This window comes from Patiria miniata, unplaced genomic scaffold (assembly GCF_015706575.1).
Source record: "Patiria miniata isolate m_02_andy unplaced genomic scaffold, ASM1570657v1 HiC_scaffold_6, whole genome shotgun sequence".
NCBI classification, from domain to species: domain Eukaryota; kingdom Metazoa; phylum Echinodermata; class Asteroidea; order Valvatida; family Asterinidae; genus Patiria; species Patiria miniata.
Genome location: NW_024037073.1, coordinates 11792514 through 11804698, shown reverse-complemented (window position 1 = coordinate 11804698; position 12185 = coordinate 11792514). Strand labels below are relative to the sequence as shown.

The 12185-nt window shown below is 40.3% G+C and overlaps 1 protein-coding gene across 1 annotated transcript in view; it reads left to right on the top strand.

Moving 5' to 3' along the window:
• Nucleotides 1-1839: 1839 nt before the first annotated feature.
• The window catches only part of LOC119742939 (centrosomal protein of 128 kDa-like), a 97349-nt gene continuing 87003 nt past the window's right edge, over nt 1840-12185 (top strand). The window contains exons 1-9 of the mRNA XM_038219211.1: nt 1840-2016; nt 4532-4778; nt 5010-5096; nt 5458-5631; nt 7011-7088; nt 8400-8573; nt 9552-9677; nt 10219-10371; nt 11227-11368. Coding sequence (XP_038075139.1) covers nt 4644-4778; nt 5010-5096; nt 5458-5631; nt 7011-7088; nt 8400-8573; nt 9552-9677; nt 10219-10371; nt 11227-11368 — 1069 coding nt within the window. The 5' untranslated portion in view covers nt 1840-2016; nt 4532-4643. The remainder of the gene's footprint in view (nt 2017-4531; nt 4779-5009; nt 5097-5457; nt 5632-7010; nt 7089-8399; nt 8574-9551; nt 9678-10218; nt 10372-11226; nt 11369-12185) is intronic.

The following is a 12185-nucleotide window of genomic DNA, read 5'->3' as shown; positions in this document are numbered from 1 at the left end:
TTTTTTTTTTTCTTCCTTTTTTTTTTTTGCTTTTCCAGGGGGGGGGGCAAGTGCCCCCCCTTGCCCCCCCCCCCCTCGCGACGCCCATGGCACCATCAAAGATGATCGATGGACATCCATAATGCTCTACGGCGGAGAGTACCTCATGATACCAACTTACTGGACAGACTCGAGAGTACTAGACAAAGATCAGTATATGGGCCTATAGGTGAGCTGACTGCGCCATATGAGCCAAAATTGCCCTAGCCGCCAGAAAACGAAAACTGAAAAAAAATATGCTCCAAGTTATTTTTGATGATTGAGGAGAGGGGTATTCCATGAAGGAAGGAAAATTCCTTCCTCCATGGGTATACAATGTGAACTATAGGCTCCCCGTCCCGTGCATGGACTGATAAACAAAGACAATAGAAGGCTGCATTGGTGCTTTGTTAAAAATAGATCAGCCAAAATTGGCTCAAGTATCATTATGGTGCAGAATCCTTGGGGCCTATTATAGGTCCGCCCATAATGGGACCAGTGGCCCAGATGACCCATATGCAGTCATGTGGTTGCTAGGGCAAAGCTTCTTATGTTGTTGGGCAAATCTGATTACTGTATTTACGTACTTAGAGAGCAGTGAAATCCATGCACCCCCCAAAAAATGGCCTTTTGAGCGTTGTGTTTCTCAGAAAATATGATTGAAATGTTAAATTATGACGGAAGACGACATAAGGCTGAACTTCTTGTCAGTGAAAAAATCTCGGTCATCGATGCCGAAACGTCAATACTGGTCAGTGGTCACTGGTATAAAGCTGACCTTCAAGTCTGGAAGAAATCGTTCGAAAACTTCCCCAAATGCATGTATTAACCTTAATGATCTCTCCAAGTCGTTATTTCACGAGTAGATCATCTAAGAATACATACTAGTCCGAAATTCAGCTTAATCTGTTGTTGCAAACGCTAGTGCACCAAAGGATTCATCTCCATGAAAATTTCGACGAGGATTTCCCACTGAAATAACCGACGTGCATTGTTTAGCCTCTGCAGGTAAGCAACCACTTTTGTTTTACCATACTCCCGAGGACAATGCCTTATATTTTCCTTTGTCCCTGTATAACACTCTCCCATAGACTAAGCACACAAACTAGGACCGTTTTAAAAGACCAAACTTAGAGGACTGAAAGGATCTGTTGTTCTCCCTTTCAACCTGTCTGTCCTCGGGGGTAAGAACACATACAAACGGACACAAACTACAATACAAACATATTTTTTGGTAATAGGGTTAGTACAAAGACTAAATAAAAACAAAACCAATTGATATTAATACCCCAGAAGGATTGCCAAAAGCGAACTAATAGTGCATCAAGTACAAAGAAAAAAAGTAACATGCATGTATAAAATACCCAGTCCCATCGAATAAAAAAAAATTGTCAATGAGATCAAGACAATTCAGGACTGGGACATCAAATCTAATATTTTGGACAAATGAGGAATAATATTACACAGATTTATTAGCCACAACCACAATAATTAAGTTGCAGTAGTGTTTCTTTGAACTCTCTTTTTCTCGCAACACAAGGATTCGGTAGCTTTCGTCGACTTTTATCGATTTTATCGTTGTTTTTAAATTTCCTTCTTCAAAGGCGTTGTTAAATTTCAAAGTGCGGAGACGGTCTTGCAAAGAAGCTAGCCAGAGGCAGAACGGCAGGTTGATAGTTTTATAATGCAGCCTCGTACCCTACGTTTCAACTGATCGTGACCATTCTTTCATTAACCCGCCTCCAGGCCGAGACAGGGGTTCGTGTATTAAACGTAGACAACTCACTGGGGAGGTTTTTACTGCTGTGATCGATTCTATCGCGTGGATGAATGCTGCATTGTTTACACACGATCGGCTGTACTGACCTGACTGACACAGCAGAACGAGCGGCCATTTCAATTTTTATATTCTCGATACTCCCTGACCCGCGTACCCTGCGTTGGAGGCAACAAGGATCCGCCAGCGTTCGTGGACATGCTGCATTAATCATAATGGACGTGAGTTAAACACCAGAACTATTCAAAATGTTCACAGATTTAAAGCAAAACTTGCATGATGTCAGTTGTCGAGTCTCGAGTGGAACGTGCCGCCGAGGCCATGAAGCTACCGCGCCGGCCCCCGGTACGCGGTCGTGGTAGGGCATACCATGGGCATACACATGTACAAAAACTGTCTGGTTGACAGAGCAAGGGAGAAGTTCCTTGTTTATTATAGTTGTCTATGGTGCAACACTGTGGTAAATAAGGCGACATGCTGTCGTTTGACTTTCAGTATTTGGGCATTTCCACAGTTACGGGGTACACTGCAAATTTGGGATTTGAGTCTGAGACTGAGAGGGGCACATTGCCCCTGTCCTGGAAGAGCAAGATATTTTGTTCATTTTTCCCCTGAATTTGAAAGCAGGCTTGATCGTGGTGATATTATTAATGTATGTATACATGTACACAAATGTGGGTCTACAAAATATAAAGATGATTTTTTTCGTTACTTTAACTTTAGTCTAGAGTAATACTGGGTTGTTCATCATGTTTGTTCATCGTAAATATTAAATTACATACCGGTAATTGAAGGACAGAATCGTTTGATGTAAATTTATTGACAGGACACTAATTACTATGAATTTACCCAAATGTCATCTCATTATTTTTATTCCTTCCTTTATTAGTTTATGCCCGACCCACAACTCACAAGTACAACTCCCTTTAAAGAAAGAAGTTTTTACTTCAAATGGTGGGTCTACTAGTACTACCCGTAGCTACGTGTACTATAAAAAAAGAGCCCCAGTTACTGGTACTATTCATCCTGTTCATAACCCATTGAACATGTTAAGGATTGCTGCCAGCCATGCCAGCCATGCCAGCCAAAATAAACATGTGATTTTGTGGTCTTCAATTTAAGACACATTAATTATGTAATTGTAACATACGTAATCTTGTGTGAATTCTGTCAATGCTACGTTCATAATGTTCTTTAGTATATATCATCGACCCTCCATAATCTGCGCAGGTAACGCTTGCAACGCGCGCGCGTTGTTGCACACAAATTGAAAGCTAGTGCGTAGAAAAAGGACCGTGTGGCTTTAGGCCAAAAAAAAAGTCTCCGGTTTCTGGTATGGAGCTTGTCCAAAAAGTGGTGCGGCGACGCGGCTTTTTTTTTTTTTTTTACCCGACTTTTTTGCTTCAAATTTGCTTCAAATGTCGGCTGATGACTGCAAATGGTGCCCGACTAAACTTAGTGCAAATATATGGGAGTCCAGAGAGGCCACATAAAGCTTATTCTCGATCATAACCCCATCTAAAAACACATTGAAATTGCGCAGCAGCAGAATTCCAGTCAAACCAGTGAGTTTGGCGGATTTGAGACATCATCTTTCATTGAAAATTTTTTTTTTTCATTTTGCCGACGCGCATGGCTACGGCGACGTGCGCGCATACCAGAAACCGGAGACTTTTTTTTTTTGGCCTTAGGGGGTCTGATGATATATTTAATACCCTGTGACGTATTAAATATGTTATGTACATAATGTTCTCTAATACCCTGTGACATACACATGTACCTTAGATTGTCTTGGTTTCCACAGCAGGTAACAATGCTGTAGTGATAAGAATGAAAAGGCACACTATTGACATTTATTGTGATTATAACTTTCGATCAATATTTGTAACAAATTTTCTGTCCATGTAACACATGTAACATTCTGAGCATATGATGTATGTATCTTTTAAAATCTGTCTGGAAAGTCTTATTCTTTGTGAACACAATCCTCAACGATGGGGTGGGAATGTGCAAAGCGGAAAAGAGAACAAACAATATGATATTAATTCCTGCTTCACTTCCCAATGTACGAGAACTATAAGGTGGCCCTGAACTGAAGGAACATCAATGAAACATATAGGCCTAAATACTTTTTTTCATGACATCACAATTTTTTTTACGACATCACACAGTTTTTCAGGGCATCGCTAAATATTTTGTGACATGAAATTCACGACATGCATTGATGTCGTGATTTTTTTGCCAATATATTCCACCACCTATAGGGTCTTATGGTGACCTTGCACACACCATATTTAAAGCATGCTTTTGCTCAGACTGTAGCAATTGTGGATCATATTTCAAGTACAAAATGAATCTAAGCACTTAGATGTCTGGACAGCGGTTGACATATATTGTGTATCTGAAGCTAAAGTCTATAGTCACCAAGGGACATGAATGGGAGCGACAAGGCCTGGGTAATTTACTCACACCAGGATGTACCGATAGCTAAAACTGCCGACATACAAAAACTTTAAAATGTTTAAAGTGCTCTGAAAACAGTTGCTTAACATTTACAAAAGTAATTGTAACATCCTATATGCAAATGAGCTGAGGGCTGTAGTAATAAGTACTGTTATCAGCCAATGAAGGCATTGGCTGATACTTGTACTGCCGCCTCATTGAGATTGCCAAGTTTATAATCTAATTGTTTACATTGCTTTTCATGAACATGGTAACATTTCTCATTTTGTGCAGGGATTGTAAGATCAAAACAGCGAATGACTGAATGACCTCTAAGATGCTACATTTGGCTAGATGATGCCTTTTGGCAATAATTTCAAACTGTGACGTAGAAGAGGATGATTTGATGACAATGTCTTCCGACACTGATGGATATGAGCCATCCGACTCTAGCACCAGGCCTAGAGTCATCAGAACAAGACACCCAAGATCCTCATCCTCAGTGACAGATGAGGTACAAGGTTTGACATCCTCCTTAAGGGTAAGTGGACTTATAATGCACCTATGTATCAATTGTAAGACAACTCCATGATGCCTGAGAGAGGTGCATCATTGTGCAGGAGGGAGTAAACCTTTGATGGAATCTACCCCCTCCTTCACAATTATAACACACAATTTTTGATATGACGAATGATTCTTTGATGTGATAAATCTGCGTATGTTTCAATTCATGACTTTTTCTGTACATCATTTGCTTACATGTTCACTGCAGAGCACAAATCGGAATTTGAAAGCTGTAGATGGGATGCTGGGCTATTACCGAGACGACAACGAGAGACAGAGTGCTGCCATTGAAAGGGTGAGAAAGCACCATTTACATACATTGTACATGTAGGGCCTATTGCCTTAATCTTGAAAAGATTCCATTTCAACTTTGTAACCCGTCATGCCTGTAGACAATGCCACATTATTTTACTAAATTGCATGATGTGGTGAGGCAATGCCGACTTTTATCTAAACAACCTATAGGCTGCATATTTACCTTTGTAGTTTTGATGGTTAAAATGTGCATGTTACACCATATCGTATTTGAAAACAACTTGAGAAAGACACATATGAGTGGCTGTTTTGCCTGCCAGCAAGTGACGTCATAGGTGACATGTCCTGTGTATACATATTTAATCAAAGGACCTTTTTACCCCAATCAATTCATATTTCAGTTACGAGATAACCTTGCCCGCTCCACCGAAAGCCTTCGACAGGAGCGAGCCAAACGTTTGTCCTCAGTGCACAGTAGTCCTGGAAGGAGCAGTCAGCCTCTCAGAGCTAGTGACTTGGAGGAGACACAAAGCCGACGAAGATACAGACCTACATCACCTCTCGATGATTATACTGTAAGCTGAGATTACATTTGTAGACTCCATAGAAGAAGTGTAGATTGCACTTTGTGGCCTACTCATGAGAGTCAAGGAAGGATACATGTGTATAGCATGCACACACTTGTTTATGCATGGTTTATGGGATGTAGTGATCTGATACACTGTGCCCTCTGGAGACATGCACAACAGTAGGGAACAAAAGATTGTGTACATCTCCACAGGGCTACTTCTATAGATGAATACGTCTCCACAAGGTTTTCACAAAACAGATGGATTTTACTCAAAAACTAGGAATTTTTAAGGTGGGTTGATCCGTCGCAAATGGAAGAGTTTTAGAAAAGGGATAGTAAGTCCAAATTTCAGCCAAGGAAATTAATTCTGGTTTAAATAAGAGCATTTTGAAACTGTACTTTCAAACTCGAAAACTTTACTACATGAGAACAAAGAAATGTCTCCACAAGGATACAAATTTCAGTGTAAATGTGTGCCATCATTTTCAAGTGAATTTGTTAAAGGGTCTTTGGTTTTAACATGATAAAAACACACCCTGAGTATGGTAAAAGCAGTGATGGTGCTCAGGCGTACCTCAATCACGATGATGATTTTGCATTGATATCAGCAAGGGCATAGGTAAGCACATTCTATAGTCCCAGTGCTCAACTACTGTTAGCCCGATCTGGTGCTGAACTTTCAAAGGTTACTTTGTGGAGGCAGTCAAGTGCCGTTCTTACTGTTTTTTTTCCATGTTCCTACACACTGCAGACATGGGAAAAAGGTGTACAATCCGTCATAAACTTTTCTTTGCATTCAGTTAAAAATCAGGAAACAAACAAGGCCACCAGTCAAGATTATAAATGGACCCCCAATAAACCTTACAAAGGGTCTGTGTACAGTGTTCACATATCTGCACCTCATTATGTACATAAACCAACATGAGGCATGCATTGCACTGGGGGCAATCACATATCCACAACAGGCCAGCACCTGTTTTACTGGACCAAATCCATCAGACTCCACCAGAGGTTCCTCAGGCCTTCTGGACCAAGTCCATCAGACTCCATCAACATTTAGTGAAGCTGGCTGGACCAAATCCCCCAAATCCCCCAAAACATGGGGATGGATTTTGATGGACTTGGGGTGGTTAGGGTTAAGGAAGTGCCCTTATTCCGGGCTTGTGAGTAGACCTTAAATTTCTCTGTGGAAGATAAGTTAGTACTCATCTAATTTTCTACAAGCACGAAAGCTTCTAAACACAAAATGAAACTCCAGATAAGTTCTAGAAAAAAATGTCTGCTTCAGCCTGAAGTGGGATGTCTCATATGCATGGATCTTTGGACTTGGACATATTATGCTGGTCAGAGGTACTGAATAATTATTTTTCATTGAACTTTTAGATTACAAGAGGAATGAGACGGTCGAGGGGAAGGCACCTGAGGAGGCCATCAGTGAGATTCCATGATGAGTTGGACGAGGTACATGTACATGACCAGCCGTAGTAAACTTAACATCATCAAATTTGTGCTCCTTCATAATTGTTGGACTAGTTTAGTATTTGGTAAAAGCCCACTGAGTTTGGAGACAGCACTGGTTAACAATGCACTTAATTTTTATTTTGGGTCTTCCCCTGTGCCGACATATGTCCTCGGACAACACTGAATATACAGTGCTTATGAAAAATGTAACGGAAGAAAAAGAGGTAATAACTTTGAGTTAAAATTCCTCGTGATGGATCTCAAATTATGTCGTCACCGTTTTCACGAACAGCCACATGTTGATTTTGAAGAAAAGTGTTTTCGATATAATCGCAAAGAAGTTTCTAATATTTTAAAACTGCAAGAAATACTACCTTGCAACAACTTTGTGCAGCAAGGAAACCATCACACAATTCTACGAGAGTTGAATTTTTACATGAACCCGGTAATAAGACTTAATACAGCAGTTAATTAATTAATTAATTAGAAAATTAATTAGTAAAGATATGTGGCTCTTTGTGAAAACGCAAATTCAGGTTTCCAACATATTGGCCCTTTCTGTTCAACGTGTATTTCGATAGGCGCGCGTGAGTACGCGCGCGCAGCTGAAAATGTAACAAAGATATGTGGCTCTTCGTGAAAACGAAAATCTCATTTGACCTACTTTTACATATTTCCGTGCAGTGGGTTTTGTACGCGTTCAAAGGGCCAAAATGTATGTGGCTCTTCGTGAAAACGCAAAATGCATTTATCGAGATTTATCGAGATTTCTTGCAACATTAATGTAGCTTTGAAATTAATGATGTTTTGCTTACAGAAACATGTCAAAATGGTTAAGTACATTGTTTTAGTGCAAAATATTGAAAAAATTAGGATCGAAAAAAATGGTAATTTTTGATATGTGGCTCTTCGTGAAAACGGTGACGATGTGAGAAAGTGGCATTTGACAAAAGTGTGGCACTTAGCAAATAATAAAAGCAAACAACTTATAACGATCAAAACAACACTGTGGGCGTTTTCATCATCTCCTCTAGACTGATCGCACTTTTTGAATATTTGAATTGAAATAACAAAAGCTATTAGGGTATGCGGTTGATGATCAAATAATTGAATATTTGGTATATTTTAAAATACAAATGCATGAGGAATACAGCACTGTTACAGTATAAGTAATCATCAGTTAAACATGAACGCAGTGCCTTGCAGCGTTTCTAATTTTCAGTTTGTCTGGAAGAAACATTTCAGTTGCATGTACATGTATTTACGTACTTCAATGTATCATCTCATGCAGTGTAATATTAATAATTGCAGATTCATGATATTCACGAGACGGTGAGAGATTTGAGTGACAGTCATCTTCGCATGGAGGAGGATCTTGATCAGGAGATTCAGCTCAGGAATCAAGCTCACATTGACAATCAGAGAACGCTACGAGAGCTCTCAGACAGTCTCAGACAATCACAGCAAAAAGAGGAGGAAGAAAAGGTAGGTAAATGCAATTGTTATGATAAAGCTAGCATGGACAGTAAGTGCTTTGAAAAGTCTCAGTCTCCAACGATCACTGAGAAAAGAGAAAGGTAGGTAAGGACAATTCGGGCGATTCACAATGCAGTGCGCCACCAAGAGTTTGCCATGGGGAGTTCATTTTTCAAGTTTACAGTCGACAAAACATGGCCCATTTGAATGAGTGTCAGTAGACAACTTGAGATAATTTGTTATAGATTGGGACATAGCATTCTGCCGCCTTACAAAAAACATGATATTGATAAAAAGAAAAGAAAAGGGCAAACAGATACTCGAATCATACGCTTACAAAACTACTGACGGAAAAACTAACAATTTCAAATGTCCCGTGCTGCGAATTTGTCGACCATCTCCCACAATACACTGGGAAAAATGAACTCTCCGTGGCAAACTCTTGGAGGCGCACTGCATTGTGAATCGCCCGAATTGTTATAATGCCAGCTCATTTTGACACCCAGAGAGTGCTAAGATAGCTCCCAGACAGTCTTAGACAATCACAGAGGAAAGAGGAAGAAATAGTAGGTAAGGACAGTACTTAAAATGCTAGCTCATTTTGACAATCAGAGAGTGCTAAGATAACTCTCAGACAGTCTTAGACAATCACAGAAAAATAAGGAAGAAAACAAAGGTAAGGACAGTAATTATATCGCAAAGTCGTATTGACAATCAGAGAGTGCTCAGATAACTCTTGGACAGTCTTAGACAATCACAGAGAAAAGAGGAAGAAATTGTAGGTAATGACGATATTGTAATAATGAGAGCTCGTATTGACAATCAGGGAGCGCTAAGATAGCTCTCAGACAGTCACAGACAATCACAGAGAAAATAGGAAGAACAGTAGGTAATAGGGACAACTTAATAATGCAACCTCATAACTGCTAATCAGCAGATTTTCATCTTGAAGCTTGATTGCTTTTGAATGCTTTTGATTGGTTGCAGTCCTCTGAGCGAGTTGATAAGAAGTTGCAGGCAATCCAAGAGGAATTACGACAGCACAGGATACATCAAGAGGCTCAGGAAAAGAAAAAGAAGGAAAATGGCCAGCTATCAGCTGAACTGAAGCAGGTAAGAGTGGAAATATGATCAACAATGCCTAGTGAGTTAGGGTTAATGGTAGTCTTGATCCAATACTGTTTTTTTAAATTTTATTGCCCATAATATAGCCAGTCCCTGACAAGCGCAGTAAAAGTTGCTAGCAGCAAGGTGACTCAAGTCCACTCTTGGCAACTTCTCCAGCACTGACCAGGAAATTCTGAGCATACCTCACTGCTGCGGCTTTACCGCACCTGTCAGGGATGAAGTAAGGCTAAGTAAATAGAAATTAGTTCCGTGCAAAAGTACCCCCTCAACGGCAAGAAGAAGAGGGTTGGGTGAGACCACTGGATTGCCGACAACGGCTGACGCTCAAGCGAAGACACTATGGCTTTGTGTACAGTCAGAATAAAATTAGTCCTGTGTGCTTTGTGCTATAAGCGCTAGAACCAGTATGCGCACACGGTGTGTCCCATAAACGGAGCTCTCAAAAAGGTTAAAAAGCACCCTCTTTTGTTGGCACATGGAGCCCATAATGTACCTCTAAATCCACTGCAATTTGCTTTTAATCCAGGCATTAGAAGCTCAGTCGAAGAAGGAAGAGAAAGAGACGAGAGAGCGACTCTTGAAGGCAGAGACAGAGAAGCAGCAACTGGCCATGCAGCTAGAGACAGCAAAGCGCAAATTGGAACGATCGCAAGGTGTCAAGGCGGCTATGCAAGACCAGGTAATGACAAGATGAGGAACTTGCCAATCTTAGTCCGTGTCTGATCCCTTGTCTACGGGAGGGGCTTCAGCCGCTTCCATGGACATGTGTGGGACTGAAAGCCATATCCAACCAATTCAGATGCTGCCTTACCGACACAGTCCCAACAGAAAGTTCACCACTAGCAGTATTACTCAGATTTGTATTCAGTGTGGAGAAATTCGGAGTGGTGAGTTGAGATAAACTTAAGTGTGGAGAATGTTCTGTAAGGTTAGCAGTTTGCATTGTCATGCAGCGCTGCTCATTTTCGGGGTGACACAGTTAAGTATGCCTGGTGATGAGACTGCTAGTTACAACTTATTTTTACTGGTTGTTCAACCAAAGGCAGGCTTTGTGTCCTGATTAAAACCAGGATTTTGTTTTTAAATGTGTGCTAAATTTGGCCCTGGATTAGCCTCATCTCCAGAACCATTTGTAGGCATTTGAAATTCAACCTCAAATAGAAAACCCAAAAACTCTAGCTTAAAGACAAAAACAAATGATGTTCTGGCTGAAAAGAAAATGGACACATTGAGCTGGAACTTCCAAAGTTAGGGACCAAAATTCACGAAGCTTTAGCCTGATGCCAAAGCTGGACATAAAGTCATAGTTTGAAAAAATGACCTTTAATTGTGATTTTGCTACATTTTCTGTGATAGTATTTTCAGACGGGTGGAGTGGCTTAGCGAGTACTTGCTTACCATTAACATGTAATTTTCAGCATTCATCAAAACATGGCCGTCTTTACCACTGTTGTCATCAGCGTCATCTTTATAATTAAGTTTTCACAGTGAACTTTACTTATTATGTTGATTATGGTACTCTTGTTCTTTTTAGATTGAGGACTATAAGCATCGCTTGAGACTCACCGACCATGAACGCTCAGTCATGCAGGATAGACTGTCAGACTTACAAGAATCCATAGAGCAAGAAGGGCTGCCACTTAACAGGGCGGACAGAATACATCAAAGATTGCAAGGTTTGGCCAGACCTTTTTTAATGAGTACTTTTATTTTGGAGCACATTTGATCTAGAACTATGAAGTTAACTGTTGTTGGCAACATTAAAATGAGTGTACATTACAAGAATGTGCACATATTTATATGAGTGCACATTTTAAGTATTTTTCAGAGGATGGGCAAAGTATACTGTTCAAATCATTTAAAGAGGTTGTGGAATGCTCGAAGACATTTCCGTCATTTTTCGGGTATATGTAGCCTAAGGTGTGATGAAATAAAAACAACTATTGTGTCTGTCATGAAATGAGTACAAAAGGTACTTTTGAGAGCTGTTTTTCAGGTCCTGTTTCGACCCGAACGTGCAATTTGTGTAAAAGTTGTCGTTGGGGGCAGCACACAAAACATAGTAAATTGTGACGTAATAAACAGGACCACCGATGCAGCGTAGTATAAACGAGTCCTGTTTATTACGTCACGATTTACTGTGTTTTGTTTGCTGCCCCCAGCGACGACTTTTACACAAATTGCACGTTCGGGTCGAAACAGGACCTGAAAAACAGCTCTCAAAAGTATCTTTTGTACTCATTTCATGACAGACACAATAGTCGTTTTTATTTCATCACACCTTAGGCTACATATACCCGAAAAATGACGGAAATGTCTTCGAGCATTCCACAACCTCTTTAAGAAAACACTGAGGGTCAGTTCTTTTAGTACTAATGCTTCTTCTTAGAACAACTGATAGCCACCAGCCTTGCCGCATGGTGAACATCCCCCTGCATACCTTGTATTCACGCCACTGTGCAATACTTCAACTCGCACTTCATTGCTCAAATA